This window comes from Muntiacus reevesi, chromosome 3 (assembly GCF_963930625.1).
Source record: "Muntiacus reevesi chromosome 3, mMunRee1.1, whole genome shotgun sequence".
In the NCBI taxonomy this organism is placed as follows: Eukaryota; Metazoa; Chordata; class Mammalia; order Artiodactyla; family Cervidae; genus Muntiacus; species Muntiacus reevesi.
This window is the reverse complement of record NC_089251.1, coordinates 87,384,061-87,400,300: the sequence shown is the minus strand read 5'-3', so window position 1 is coordinate 87,400,300 and position 16,240 is coordinate 87,384,061. Positions and strand designations below refer to the sequence as shown.

Genomic DNA, 16,240 nt, shown 5'->3' with positions numbered 1-16,240 from the left:
TTTTTCCCTGGGTCTGGTCTGACTCATGACTGTTTAAAACTAGCTACTGACTGAAACAAAAGCACATCATCACCCTACTAGAGATAGTCAGGTAAGAGAGACAGTCACTCATCCACATGCTACTAGTCAAGCCTGATTCTTCACCCTTCTATTTTAACAGTTTTCTTATATCTTACTCCAATTTTTATTTCCTCAATTATATGTGACTCCTTACTCTTAATTTTTCTCTTTTTCCATGGGTGGAGTCCAAAATCAAGCATAAAACTCTTAAAAATGTTTAAACCATGTGTAAGGACTCTGCAAAACGGGTAGGATGGCCATTCTTCTCTCATTGTACGTATGATGCTGTCCTGTAAGTGGATGGCAATAAGCAGTTTCAATTTCCAAAATTATTTTTTGTTTCTTTTTGAAAACCCAGTGGGGGGTGGGGCGGGGCTTGCATTTCTGGGTCCCTTGAAACTGAAACTGTCCAAGAGGCAGTTTTAAGTAGCCTGCCACCCTCAGGGCACTTCAAGGACAGTCGGCTGAAACACACATCCACCTTCCTGAGAAAGAGGCCTATTTGCTTGTCCTGTAAATTCAGCCTGAGGGGCAGGCTTCTGCCTGCCACACATCTAGACTACAGAGGTCCTCCAGGAACAGGGTGTCATCTCTGCATTCTCCATCTGCTTGCTAGAGCTCTCGGGTATTTTCTAGAAAGGAGCTTATACACTCGTCTGGAGCACACATTTGTGCAACTGTTGCCTAGGGAACACCTCCAGATTGCCCAGCTCTGGTCTCCAACAGGGCTTATGCTTGCAGTCCCATGGGGTTGTGTATGTTTACATGCTTCAAAAGCTGCAGCCTGAGGGTTTGGCTCCCAACCAGCCTGAATCTAGGTGCTAAAATACTCTGCTTTGGGACACTGATAGGTCTTGGCACACCTTCAACCATTGGAGGTTATTAAAAATAAAATAGGCTACATGAACAGTTACAAAGACTTGAGTTATAAGAGTTAGGGCAGGGCTGAATGAAAAGGTTTACCTCTGACACAAGGCTATTCCTTCAAGACTTGGAAGAGATGGCCGGTTTATCTAATGCACAGCAATGAGCACAGATGGAACTGCACCACTGTCTAACACCATACACAGAAACTCACTCACAATGGATTAAAAAATGCAAATGCAAGACCTCAAACCATAAAACTCCTAGAAGAAAACATACGTGGTAACCTCCTTAACATCAATCTTGGCAATGATGTTTTGGATCTGATTTCAAAAAACAAAGACAACAAGAGCAGAAATAAACAAGTGGGACTCTATCACACTGAGAAGCTTCTGATCAGCAATTAACAAAATGAAACGACAGCACCCAGAGCGGGAGAAAACACCTGAGAACCACGTAACAGGTAAGGGGCTAGTACCCAGAGCACATGAAGAGCTCACACACCACAAGAGAAAAAAATTCAATTCAAAAATGGACAGAGAATGTGAACAGACATTTTTCCAAAGAATACATGCTCATGGCCAACAGGTATGTGAAAAGATGCTCAACATCACTAATCATCGGGGTGATGCAAATCAGAACTACAGTGAAACCACCTCACACCTAGCGGAATGGCTATTATCAAAAAAGTCAATAAATAAAAAGTGTTGGAAAGGACTTGGAGAAAAGGTAACCCTCGTACACTATTGGAGGGGATTTAAACTGGTGTAGTTACTATGAAACAGGTCTCCATCTTTCTAAGAAAGAGGCCAACTACTGTATGGAGTTTCCTTAAAAAATTAAAAATAGAACTACCATATGATCTAGTAATTTCACTTCTGGGTATTTATTTCATTTAAAAAATGGAAACACTAACTGAAAAAGATATATGCACCTCTGTTCACTGCAGCATTATTTACAGTAGCCAAGATAGGAAAATAATCCAAGAATCCACCAATGTATGGATAAAAAAACTATGGTAATGACATAATGACATGAGTATTATTATTCAGTCATTTTTAAAGTATAAAATCTTGCCAATTGTAACAATGTGGATGGACCTTAAGGACATTATTCTAAGTGAAATAAGTCAGAGAAAGGCATATAATGTAAGATCTAACTTAAAGGTGGAATCTAAAAATAAATAAATAAATAAAACTTTAAGCTATAAAACATATAAATAATAGAGGTGGTAATGTACATCATAGTTATGATAGTTAATAAAAATGTACTACATATTTGAAAGCTGCTAAAAGCAAGATCTCAAATGACCTAATCACATGGAAAAAAATTGTATTACTGTATGGTGACACGTTAACTAGACTTATTATGGAGATCATTTTGTAATGTATACTAATATAATTTGTCAGTTATGCCTCAATCAAAAAAAGAAAAATGACATTCTTTCTAAGATAAAGGGAAAACAGAGACAAAAGATGAAAAAAGACAGAACAGAAAAACCTGTGTCCCTTCTGATATCATGTGATACAAGAAACTCCTATTTAAATGTTGTTTTAGGCTTGCAAAATTTGCCCTACTATACACAAAGGAACCCCATTCAAGAAGAAACTAAAAATCCATTTTTATTAATGATTTTGGGAGGTAAAACAACATATTTACATACATGTTTACAAACATTTGCATAAAATGATTTTTTTCCCTTTTTGTTTAAAAGATTGTTTCTCATTTGGCAAAAGATTAAAACATTAAATACCATAAGCAATGAAACCCAGTAACGTTGTAAGTTATTATTTCTTCCCTTTATCCTTTTCCCTATGTTCAATACACTTAAAGGTGACCCAAACTGACACTGATATTTAGAGGACAATGAACTACAGGAATATGACTAATGGTAAAACTGCCTTGTTAGGAGATAATGCTGAAGTTATGACTGCTAATTAAGAACATGAAACACAGTAATTGCATACTTACAGGGTCCTATTTTCCTTGATGTATTTCACTGAAGGAAGGAGAAGAAACAGAAAAGGAGAGAGAGGGAAAAGGGGGAAGAAGAGGGTCATGCTGGCGGGATGCTATTTTGGGGGGCTGGAAATCTCCTTGGAGGGAACCATAAAAAAAGCATCTGAGACATCCCCTACAATGGAAGAAAATGCCTAACACCATTCTTGCACACAAACATAGGCTGCTGGATATTATCTCCTGAGTTTCAGTCTTCATTAAAAAGTCATGGCTAAGGATACAAGAGGATGAATATATTACCTATAAACAGAAGTCACAGGTTTTGAGCTATCTTGAAAAAGTTTCTCCTGGGTAAAAGCAGCCACTTCAGGTCTACAGAAGTAGGCTGTTGTCATTGTTGTTGTTTTTAATATTTGGTGGGAGGTGGAGGGGGAATACAATAGAGAAAAAAGAAGGATGGATACAGATCCAGTATCTTTTCTCTTTTTACCAGCATCTTTTATCTTGGAGGCAATGTCTTTTTAAATGTTAGGAGATAATAAGCATTATAGAATTAAACCAGTAATACTGCTACTGAACTCCTTGGTTGGGTCAACCAACTAAAAGGGGAAGAGAAACAGATAAATCTTGGCATTTACTGTTTTGTTGCCAAATACATGAAAGATACCCTTTTCCTAGAAATAACCAATTTAGTTTGTCTTCAAGAGTTTAGTTTTTTAAAAAATATTTTGACTAACCATATTATTTTCCACTTATAAACTTCATTATCTTTATTTGAAAGATTATTATTTTTCAGTGAACATGATATAATCCCCATGATCAATAATCTCTGTGTCTCTATTTTCTACACAATCCACCTACTGCTTTCTTGAGGGTGTTCCTAGGCTGATCTGCAAATAAATACAAAATTTGGTAAAGGTTTATTCTTTAAGAATATTAAGTGCTATAAACTCTGTTACTAGAGTAGAGAGGGAAGTTAATTATATCTTCCTGTCAGTACTGCTTATTTCAGGCACAAAGACTAAAATTCAGTGAAAATAACTCTACTGCCAAATATCCAGTTTCCCTAAAGTTGTAGAGAAGGCACTGGCAATGTAGACTTTTTTTTTAAGGAGGGGAAATAACAGGATAGAAATAACAAGAAAGGCTAAAAATTCAAGCCAGATAGCTTTTTGTTATCATATAGTATTAAAGTTAATATTCAGTTTGCTAAAAAATAATTTTTCTAACTCATTTTATATCAAGAGTCACTTCAATCATATATGAATTGGTCACAGAAACCTGAAGCTATTATGGACAAACATCACTTCAGTTAAAGAGGTATTTCAAGTGAGGAAAAAAAAAAAAAGGAACATGTAGTTTTACCACATAAAAGCTATTATTGCACACTGAATCAACGTTCCTTTCAAGTAATAAACTAGCAATAGTTTAAATACTACATATTTACCTAAATTTCTATTAGCTAAAAAAATTTTTTAATCTTCATTTTAAAAACAAGCTTAAATGAAGGTAGAAATTTAAAACAACACTTACTAATAAAGTAGAATCTATACATTACACTTAAAATGCAAATTAAAATCAAGTGATTTGGAATCCATTATTAATTCTAATGCATAAATACCTGAGTGGAAACTGACATCCTTTAGATATTCAATAACAAAACTCCATGCAGAACACCAAATCTAAATTTCAGCCTGTTTTAGTCCTAACAATTGGTTCGACTTCCCTCATTCAATAATGTGAACATTTAGCTAAAAATTACTTCTGTTAAGAGATAATAAATGTGAAGATTTTTTAAAAACAGTAAAAAATACAAATCAAGTACTGCGAGGTACAATATTTTCCTAACACAAAAGCAACTACCAGAATAACAAAATTATCGGTGGCAATTATGGAGATCTACTCATTAAACAGAAATTTTAAAATATTTTAACTGTAAAATATGCATCATTGTTTTATCCAAGTTAATTTTCTCAGACACTGTACCAAGTAAAACTTTGAAGAACAGAATAACGCTGTAAGGTTCATCAAATTAACTAACATCCAGAAATAAAACATGGCTAAATACAAGTACTTAACATTAATGTAGGTAGGGAGCAATTTTTAAACCTTAAAAAAGTCAGGTTGTACTTAAAGACTCAGTACAGAGGTACTGTGTAAGTGGCCTACTGGTGATGGAAAATATGTAAACTCTGAAGAGAGAAATTTTTCAAGCTTGTTTTACATCAAGTTATCAAGAGACTGTTCACATTTAGCACAAGGAATCAGCTTCCAGTAAAGACTGTAAAAAGATATTCCACATTTTTTATCTAACATTCCTTATAGAAAATATTTGGTCTTTAGGAAATGAGAATGCTTTCTTGATACATTTTAAAACCATCTCTGGTTCTTATTCCAGATTTTCAACCTATCATACTGAGATATTTCAAATGTCAAAAGCCTTACCTGGATTTGATAGACCAGGTAGTTGCTGGGATATAACATGACTAAAAAGTAACAAGTTTTTTTTTTTACATAATTGAGCTTATACTTATAAAATGAGTAAGACTGATTTTTTTTTTAAACAGTCGAGCTTATAATTATAAATGAATAGTTACTTGTATTCTTGCCTGGAGAATACCATGGACAGAGGAGCCTAGTGGGCTATGGTCCACAGGGTTGCAAAGAGTCAGACACTTAGCAACTTAGCACACATGCACAAGCTAGTCTAGTATGCCACTGCAGAGATTTTGAGCAATTTCCACTTTAGACCAGCTTGAGGTATCCCAGGAGAAAGTCAGACTTATTTTCCCCTGAACATATTTTCCCCGTAAACCATACTACCCAATTTAATCACCCAACTGACCTTCGATTATTTCTAACAGAAAAATGCAACCTCACAGGTCAATAAATGCCCTGTCCTATATTAAAAAGAACATGGCAGAATATGAAGGTATCACAAGCATCTACATTGAAGGAAAATACTTTGTATACACTAGTATTTTTGCTTAAAAAAATATAAATGTTTAAAGATGTTACTTTACAGTAAGGATAACTAAAATATATTCTTTAAATATTTTGTTTTTCCTATGGAAAAATATTGTGCATGCTAATATTAGGATGCGCCTATAAACAGAACTATAAACTTTGTTAAATTCATGCATGTTCCACCACATAAATCAAATAGACAATACATTTCAGACACACAAACATAACTTTTACATGGGGAGAAAAAAAAATTGATAATATGTGCCTAAAATGAATACAAATCTCTCAAACCAATTTTCAAAAATCATATAAAAATCATTATTTCTCATTTTTTAAAAGGTATGAGAGAACTACAAAGATGTACTTACAATACATTGGACTTAATGTAGGGCTTGTTCAATTTAAAAATGCCCTATTCCTTAAAACTTAATAAATCAAAAAGTTTTTTACTTAACAAGTACCAAAGAACAACCTTTGGGGAAATTAGCCAGGGACTAAATTTATCCTTACAATCAATGTTTGGCAAGGCTAACCATGGTCCCTGCTGGAGAATAAACCAAGTAAGAGATGAGAAAGTTGGATTCAAGTAGACTATAATCTGTAATTTTGGCTGAACCAAATTCCATGTTAATCCAATTTCTACCAAAATAGATAACCCACTGTGTCCTTATAAAGCATCTGGAAAATCAGGCTATAATTTTTTTAGAAGAAAAGAACAAACAGATCTAGTAGAAAGCTTTCCACATAAGACATTTACCTTGAATTTCTACTTAAAAGTTTTTTACCTTGAATCTTTCCTTTGTTATGAAAGGAAGCTAAGGAAACACATTTGAACATGGACATGATTGTGAGACTAAAAAAGTCAGAATATTTAATACTTGTTTTTAATTTTATTCAAAATAACTGCCCTTAAAAAAATCTTTCATATCTAATGAACATTGGTAATGACTTATTTTTCATATCAAACATGTTTTTTAGATGACCCCAGAAACTGACTCTGAGACAGGATTCAAAGGCAAGAATCTCATTTGGGAAGTAATGTCAGAAAACACTGATAAATGAATGGGAAGTGAGACAGAGGAGGAAGAAAATAAAGAATACTTATTTAACAGTCCAGTCTTCCTGCTGCTGAGGACAATGAGGTCTAGCCCCACTGGAAACTCTAGGAAACATGCCTCAAAGTATTACCAGAAGGGTAAGGAAGCTGGAAAAACTATTCTCCAATTCCCATCCGATCTGCCCTGCATGTGGGTGAGAAAATCCCAGAGTCGCAGGTACTTGCAGGACACTTTAATGTGTGAACTGGAACGGTGGGAGTCAAGTGTCTGCTGCAAAGCCTCACCATCAGAAAGCCTCGCATACAAACAAATTTCATTTTCTGTCATGATCTCATTACAAAGAAGGAGTGCATGTTTAATGATGAAAGCAATGGATCAGAATTTTGAGGTCTAAAAGTAAACCTCCCAGGAAAGAGAAGTCTGCAGTTATTAGGAATATTTTAATCCACCAAAAGAAATCATTTTTGCCAGAATTAATCAAAATAGACCTTTACATAAATGATTCCCATTTTTACTTAAGCCACACATCCACATTACTATTTGAATTCAATGTGATATCTCAAAAAGTGAGCACCAAAAACAAAATATAGAGTAATATTATATAGTATAACATTTGTAACACACAGGACTAAAAATTAGAACTGAATTCTTATACTAGCTCTTGATACTAACTAGCCAAACAAATTTATATGTCATGCTATTTATACGGGCTTAGGATTCTCTCAGTAAAAATACAGCAATGTATGGCCTTCTTAAAGTTGAGATTAAAAGAAAAAGCCGTGAACATATTTTTTAAATTAAAAGTATAATATGTTAAATAATAGGGTATCTTTATTATTGTCATAAAAAGTCAAAGGTGGAAAGGCCCTTAGGAGTCATACTATTCACTTCTAGCACACATTAATAAAGAGATAACCTCTGCTCTAGGAAAGACCTGTGGTATGTTCTAGCAAATCAGTACCAACTGACTGGCAAAGCTGAAAATGGATTCCAGTTCAAAGCTTCTAGCACCCCAAAGCATCTTTCAATTGAGAGCTGGCTGGACATGTTATTGGGCAAACAGGTAAACAACACATAAGTAACAGTAAACACCATAGGATATTGTAAAACATGAGCCAAGAATCGTAGGCCAGTGGTTTCAAATTTATCAGATCACTTATATTACCATTCACTTCATTGGCATTACACAGAATTCAGGAATATAAAATTCTATCATCTTTTAAAATTAGTAAGAAAGCTGGTTCCCACATCAAAACCTGAAAATGGAAAAAGCCAGTTAAAATTGTTTCCAATTAAAAGGCTTATGATTTCCAGTGCTTTAAAAAACACTTCATAAAGAGAATGAAGTTTTTGTTCTCCTTGCTTTAAAAATTCATCAGAACTGAACAAATATCAATTGAAGCCTCTTAGGTACTAGATTCAAATGGATAAATCTTAAATGGGAAAAAAGACTTCTCAGAAAAAACTGCCATTTAAAAAACTGTTAAGGTAAGAATATTTTATTAAATCTAGTATTTAATTTAAAAACTTACAAAACTCAGCTTTGTCATCTATATGACGTCATTCATATATCACTCTAATTTTCTTGGTTTTCATCTTGCTTTAATACTTTTTCCTTAAGTGCATATAATATCACATTCAGTAATTCAGAGAATATTCTGGTGAAAAAATTAAAATATTTTCCAAAGTTTACATTGGTAGGTTTAAAGACCAAAACTGATATACATGGCCTTCAATAGGTTCTTCATGGTACTTGCTTTCTCTTTGGTTTCCTTATTAGGCTGATAGGAGAAAAAATAGGACTACATCTAGTAAAGTTACAAACCTCAATTTATACAGTATGAGATATGCATTTAAATATAATGTGCAATTTATAATGAAAAACCAACTGCATTGTATTATGGCTTTCAAAATCAGGACAACTGGCTTTAAACTTTTTTCTCATTATTTTTATAGGGTGATGGTCAAAATCTTGTATTAGAATTAAACACATACAAATAAATACTGCAAATGTGATACACCCTAGGTACAAACCATCTGGGACCACTAGAGAACCCTTGAACAAATGACAAATAAATCTAAAACTCTTAAGGTTCTTCACTCAGGACCCAACAAACAGAACATATTAATAAACTCATGACAGGCAAACAAACTCCATCCACAACAGTGACTTTTAAAAAGCAGAGGTTCCAGTTACTAGCATTACTTTTATCAAAGGTATGCAGCATGGTCAATGTGATACTGTGACATGTCACTCAGTGATATTTTGACATTAAAATAATATAACATAAAAGGGGCAAGCTATTTCAATACCCTTTTCTGCTACTGATACAGCTCTGTTTTGGATTAAAGCAGAACCTCTGCTTAGGAAAAGCTAAGTCACTTTTACTAATAAATAACATCAGTTTATAATCTCTGAAAGTCAGTGTTAAAAATCAAAATCAGTGTTTACTTAAAAATTATTTCCCTTAACAGTTCCCTTTAACAGTTTCACACAAATGAATTAAGTTTCATATTTGTACTAATTCCGTTACCTGTTTTTCAGCTTGGTGATCCATAATTTCAGGTCTACACAGGTAATATGCCCCAGTGATGCTGATAGTATAGGGATTCTACTTTGAAAACCACTGATTTGGCTTCTGTTTGAATACTTTCAATGATTTTATGAGGACAGGGCCGATTTTCATTTAGAAGTTCTCATATGGAACCTTAAATGTGGAACCAGAAACTTTCATTTCTTAGAATTAATTTGTCTACCTAAAATAATACAGAACAATTCTATTCCTTCTTATACATGACAGTCACTCAAAAGTCTGAAGAAAAACCCCTCTATTTTCTCCAAAATAAATATCACCAATATCTTTGCATTCCACTCAAGTCTTTCTACATTCTGTCTGCCTTCCTATGAACACTACAGTTCATGTCACTCTTGATATGTGGCACTTACAACACAATAATATAAAAGCTTTAGTCTTAGTATCAGAGTGCATGTGGTTTATTACATCCTTTAATCAATAATAATTTTATAATTACAGTAGACCTTTCAGCAACTGTATCACAGCACTTTTCAAATGAAAAGTCTCTAGACTGATACTATCCCTTGATGAAGTTTTCAGCGATCCAGAGTAAATTAGAAAAGAATAGTGGAGTAATTTTTTCATCAATTTCGTCATTCAACTTAACTCTCTTTTATTATAAGTTTATGTTTCTCCTAAATATGGAGGGAGTCTGAGGGGGTTTTAAAATGATAGTGATGGAAGATGGTAGTTATTTTTCCAAAACCCTTTTACAATTTCTCTTAACTCCGGTCTAGTGTCCTACAATATGAAGGTAAAAAGGTTTATCTGCAAAAGGTTTATCTTACCAGGTAAAAAACTACCATCTAGGTAGTCAAGTGCTTAGAATAATTTATATAATTTTCAACAACCAATTACAACGTCTATTCTTCACTCTTTTGATTAATTATGGCAGAAAGGAAAGTTCCTAATCAGCTCTAGCAAATAAAAGGACTTCAAAATGCTTTAACACTAGTTCCTAAGAGTTTCTAAGTTTCTCTTACCTACTTTCCACTTCTGTTTATAATCCTAAACAACATTCAAACTCAGCAACCGGACCATATATGGAAAATTAAGAGAGAGTTGGGATGACAGAAACTCACAACCATTTGTTGCAGCTTAAAATTACTAACCATCTAGGACAGAAAACTATGACCAGTGGACCAAATTCAGCTATCTTTTCTGTGAAAATAATGTGTCAGTGAGGCACAGACACAATGACTTATTTCCACATTGTCTATCACTGTGGCATAGACATATTTCCACAGTGGCAAAAGTGACTAGCTGGGAAGTAACTATATGGCCTGAAAACCCCAAAATATTTATTGTGTGGCCCTTTACACAAAAACATTCACCAACCTTTAATCTAGGATAGGGCTTACCTGGTGGGCGCAGTTGGTAAAGAATCTGCCTGCAACATAGAAGGCTACCTGCAGCACAGGAGACCTGGCTTCAATCCCTGGCTTGGCAAAATCCTCTGGAGAAGGAAATGTGCAACCCACTCCAGTATTCTTGCCTGGAAAATCCCACAGACAGAGGAGCCTGGCCAGCTATAGTCCACAGGGTCGCAAAGAGTTGGACACGACTGAAGTGACTTAGCATAGCACTGTACAGTTGGCCCTAAAAGACTAAATTTAATCTAGGATAATGAAGTGTTTGCTACCAAAGAAAAATTTGAGATTTCCAACAATAGCTGTTAACTAACTCAGGACACCTACTTTCTCTATTGGAATATCTAAAAGTTGGAATCTGAATGATCCTTTATTCCTACTCTGGTGCCATAAAGATTTGTTGCCCACACAAGACAGAAAGCACTTACTTACCTGCTCACTGAGCTAAACTCTAACATACATTTCTCAAGGACTCACTAAGAAAATAGTGAAGAATCCATAAATATACTGCTCTGTGCAATCTAAGGTTAAAAAAAAGTTGCTACAAATAACTCAAAAGTATATTATAAAAAAGAAACTATAGAACTACATAAAATTTCCTTTACATTTTGTATTTCAAATAAAAACACTTTTAAAGGCACTTAAAGTAGCAAAGTTTAAGTTCAATAATTTAGGTAATATTAACTGCATTAAGTAATGCAAATTAATTTCCTTTTGTATTAAAAAAAGGATTTTCATGTATGCAGAGTTGAAATCAAAAGATAATACCTCTAATCCAATTCTAATTCAATTTTTAAACGTAAGTGACATCGGAATCTCTAAAGAGCAAAGTCACAACATCAAAGAACTCTGAAACTGTAAAGTGTTTAACAGACTACCTCAGTATTTTACAGTTAAAGTTTCAGTACAATATGAAATATTTATGGTGTGACAAACAATTAGTGGCAGAGGCAGAGCTAGAAACCAACACTTTGCTATCAAGCTTGGAACTCTTTCTACTTTGTGACTAAGTAAGAAAGATAAGCTCATTCCAGAAAAAAGTAATATTGAAGTACTTTGGATATTTAAATGTACAGTAAACATATTCAGAGGGCTATAGCCCACTCAACCTAAAAACCCTCTTGTGTTTTTTTATTAATCAATCAACTATAAAATTACAGAAGGGAAAAAAATAATTCATTTATAAAGCCACTCCTAAAAGAAAGATCAAAAGAACAACCAACAATTTGCTTAACAAATTGTCAATGATTAGAAAAAATAGTAATAATGGAGTAGGGGCGGTATGATGAGTACTTATATATTGCTAATTTGGTACAATCTTTCTGAAGAGTAACTTGGTCATATTTTAAAGGGCTTTGAAATTTCTCACCTAAATAGAACTAGTCTAATATAGAATTCAAATTTCACATACAAAGATGTCCATCCCACTATTTATAACTGTGAAATATTAGAAACAACCTAATATCCAAAGAGAGAACTGGTTCAGTTATGTTATATTCATACAATAGAATAATAGGCAGCCATTTTTAAAAATCACATTTTCAAAGACATGGGGAAGTACTTATGATGGTAGGTTATAAAAAGCAGGGTATACAACTATATGGTCAGCAAAATCTCAATTTTGTTATTATGCACACACACAAACACATATACACACCCATACATATAAATAGCATAGACAAAGATTGAAAGGAAATACAAAAAATATTAACAGTGTTATCTCTGGATAGTGAGATTGCAGATAATTTTTTTCTCTTCTTTATACTTATTAATATTTTCTAAATTTTCTGTAATAATCATGTATTAGTCTTATATCCAGAAAACATTAAAAATTTACTCTGTAGTCAATTTTGAAATTTTTATGGTCTATATAATAAATAAGGAATAAATATTTACAATACTCAAAAGTATATCTGAGTGATGGGAAATAAATCAATAACATGTAAGAATATAATTTCCATACATGTATAGGTGGGTAATTTTGAATCCAAAAGATTACAGTATTTCATCTCAGTTCTTGAGTATAGAAAGTTGGTATTTAGTAAGTAAGAAATGCAAATCTTTAAATAAAATTGGTGCAAGGCATCTAAAAATTGTGCTATTCTGGCATAACATTGAAGATATAAATGCTCTCCAATGTGATATAAATACCCAGTGTTATATTAAAATAGGTATAATCTAGTACATACATCATGGCCAATAATTAACTAACTGAGTTACATTTTTTTTGCCAAAGTGACTAGGATTGATCTAGACTAAAGAAATACAACACCATACCATTATTTTAGTTGGAAGAGCCGCACCAAAAATCATGACAAAAAACATTGCAGAACTATAAGAAAATCCAGTGGTTTTCTGTTATTATTAATGACTTCTTGCTAAAAATTCAAGTAAGACAGTCAAATTGCTTGGAGCACTAAAAAAGCATAGCAGCAGTGTATGGTCTGCAATGATTTGAGAAACACTAAGAACATTCTTCACTGTTTCCTCATTTGCAGACTACTGCCTATCAAACACTATTTGAGAATTACGGAACTACATCTCTGTTCTTTACCAATCTTAAATTTATATTGTATTATAATATAGTAATGACACAAAGTGATGTCACACATAAAAATGCAAACTGTGTGTAATTTTAAAAACTAACTTTAAAATATGACTCTTATTATCTGTGATAAAAAAATCACATAAATATGTAAAATATAAAAATACATCCTAACATACTTTTACATAAGAACTAAAGTTTACCACTTTTAACATAAAAATTCAGAAATGGAACTAATAAAAAACAATTTTTATATGTACCACAGAGCAATAAGTTTAAATCAGACTATTTCGAGTTGTGTAGCCCTTTATTAGCAACTAAAATAGAAGGTATCTGTTGTACAATATGGGTAGTAATTGACTATAACTGGAGAATTTTATATTCTATTACAGATCATTTATAAATGCAACTTCTTTATTAAAAAGCTTCCACCCTTTTTGTTTGTTTGTGTACAATTTGCAAAACTATTCTGAAAGCAGAGTATATGTGCACAAGTCTGCAAAGAGTGCAAATTAGGATATGGTAAATGCTTTACAAGTTACTTTCAAAAAACTGACTGCCACAACTGTGCCTTTACATTGCCTGTTTTTTTTTTTTTGTTCAAAATATTTTGATGCCAGCGTTCCTTCCACTGCTCTAAACTATAAAGCATTTTTTTTTAATGAGTTGAAATTAAGGAAGGACTACACCTACTAGAAAAGAAGAGAAGAAAGTTCTATTAGTTTGAGGTTTCAGAATCCCCCCAAACCAGGACCAGTATCTTGGTAAGGGTTAGGCTGGGACCCTGGACAGTGTGAGTATGTGCAGATGGCATTCCTGAGGATTCAGAGCTTCAGTGAACCGTGAGTGCTCCAGCTGCATAACTCACTGAACTGTCTTGCCAGTTTCTACACTGGCTGGACTGGGCATAATTCAAAAAGGAAAAACTCATATTCATTCCATTCTTCTGCAGCTCTGTGATAGCCTAGGAAAAGAAAAAAACTGGTTATGACAGACATCATATAAAAAAGGGAGCACTCTCTAAACGCACTGGTAGCTTAACTTTGTTCACTTCACAAACGAAGCCTAGATCCCTCCCACTCTACGTTTCTTGGAGTTCTCATCACCTCAGTTAAATAGGAAAAAAAAAAATTCTTTATTTCATTCTCTCAAAGAACATATCCTAATCTAGCTTCTTGATAAACACCAGTCATCTTCCACTCTATCTCTCCCTCTATTTAATAAAGCCACTTAAAAAATAAAAAATTTTTAAAGCATAGTATCTTTCTCTCCATTAGCTAAACCAAACCTTGGCCACTTTCGTCTTGAAATGTTAAAGGCTCTTTTCTTTGTCTGACATTGATTAAATTTTAAACGTATATAAATTTAGTACCAAATCTAAGAAGTATACCAGGAATTTAATCTAACTGTAAATTAGTTCATCATTTATTTTACTAAAATTTTACTTTGAAGTTTTATTTGATCCAATTCAAACTTTAGTAAATTAGTATAGATTAGTCTTGTTTAAATTTCAGAGATCAATTTAAGCCCTTAACAGGCTCTTAGAGTCAATACTGCTTAAGAGGAGACCTTTCCTAAAAATCCACAATGTACTATCTTTCAAATTACAGTATAGTAACACTAGACCTTTAGGTTCCTAATGTAGTCTAGACTATTCTAGACTACATTACCAATTCCATTATTTCTCTGCCTCTCCAAACAATGAACCCATTATTCCTTCCTCTTCCCATTCCTGAGTACACATTTTCTTCTTTTTGAGTCTCACATTTTCTTCCAAGTCCAGTCTTATTAGGGAAAAAATTAATGTTATTATCTCTTTAGAAAATCCAGCTAACCAAAAACTTCTGCCTCTTTACCAGTCTTTAAACGAAATACTATTGTCTCCATTATAAGAAGAAAAACATACCATTTGTCTTGCTTTATTAAATTATTAATATCTAAAACTCAAGCACAGAATCTTCGATTTATTTTTTATGGAGTCAAGAACACTAAGCAAAACCCCAAAATTAGAAAGACCATATCTCCTGAAAGCTTACTTTGGTTTATATTTGTAAAAAGTATACTGGAACTGGCTAAGAGTCAAGGAGAAAAAAATGGGTTTCAACTCTAAAAAACTCTGTATTTAAAAGAAAATCTTGGCCAGTCATACAGTGATAAATAACCTCAAATAACCAAAACAATAAAATTTAAATTATCTTAAAGGTACTAGAAAGAAAATTGACTACATATACCTAAAACTAAAGCTAATAAACTGTCACAGATGGTATCAATTAAGATATTCTGAAACATAGTAAGATTAAATGCTTTCTTTAAAAAAAAAAACAAGGCTTCCTAAGGATACTCACATTTAATAACACCCCAATGGGATGTCTTCCACATATAGTATTATGGTATTTCTTCAAGTAATTGCTAAAAGATACAGGATCTAATTGTTCTATAATACTCATACCCTAAAAAAAAAAAAAAAGAAAAAAGAATGAAAGAAAAAAGGACAACTTATTATTTCCTAATTAAATTTAATTACATTTTAAAACAGCTACTTAAAGCTAATGATCATAATTTTTCAATAAAGAAAACACATTACTTAGTGAAGTTAATACTTCACTCATTCATCCAAAGTAATCTTATTATAGTCAACTCTCAACAATATACACATTTTATTAACAAAAACATTTAATCCCCAGTTTAGTTTTCTCTAACCTCCTGGGATGTTTCTACACCATCTTCCCCAGTTGTCACTCAGCTCACAAATCCTCAAACATTTCAGGATTTTATATTTTTCATATGTGCGTGTGTACACACAAGATTTATACAGGTAAACCTGTTGTGACAATTTTCATA

At 33.0% G+C, this 16,240-nt stretch overlaps 1 protein-coding gene across 2 annotated transcripts in view; it reads right to left on the bottom strand.

The window, feature by feature from the left end:
• Positions 1–2,520: 2,520 nt before the first annotated feature.
• Positions 2,521–16,240, bottom strand: part of MEMO1 (mediator of cell motility 1) — a 131,058-nt gene continuing 117,338 nt past the window's right edge. For both annotated transcript variants that reach the window (XM_065929479.1, XM_065929478.1), the window contains 2 exons: positions 15,745–15,849; positions 2,521–14,363 (listed from right to left, as the gene is read on the bottom strand). In XM_065929479.1, coding sequence (XP_065785551.1) covers positions 14,232–14,363; positions 15,745–15,849 — 237 coding nt within the window. In that variant the 3' untranslated portion in view covers positions 2,521–14,231. The remainder of the gene's footprint in view (positions 14,364–15,744; positions 15,850–16,240) is intronic.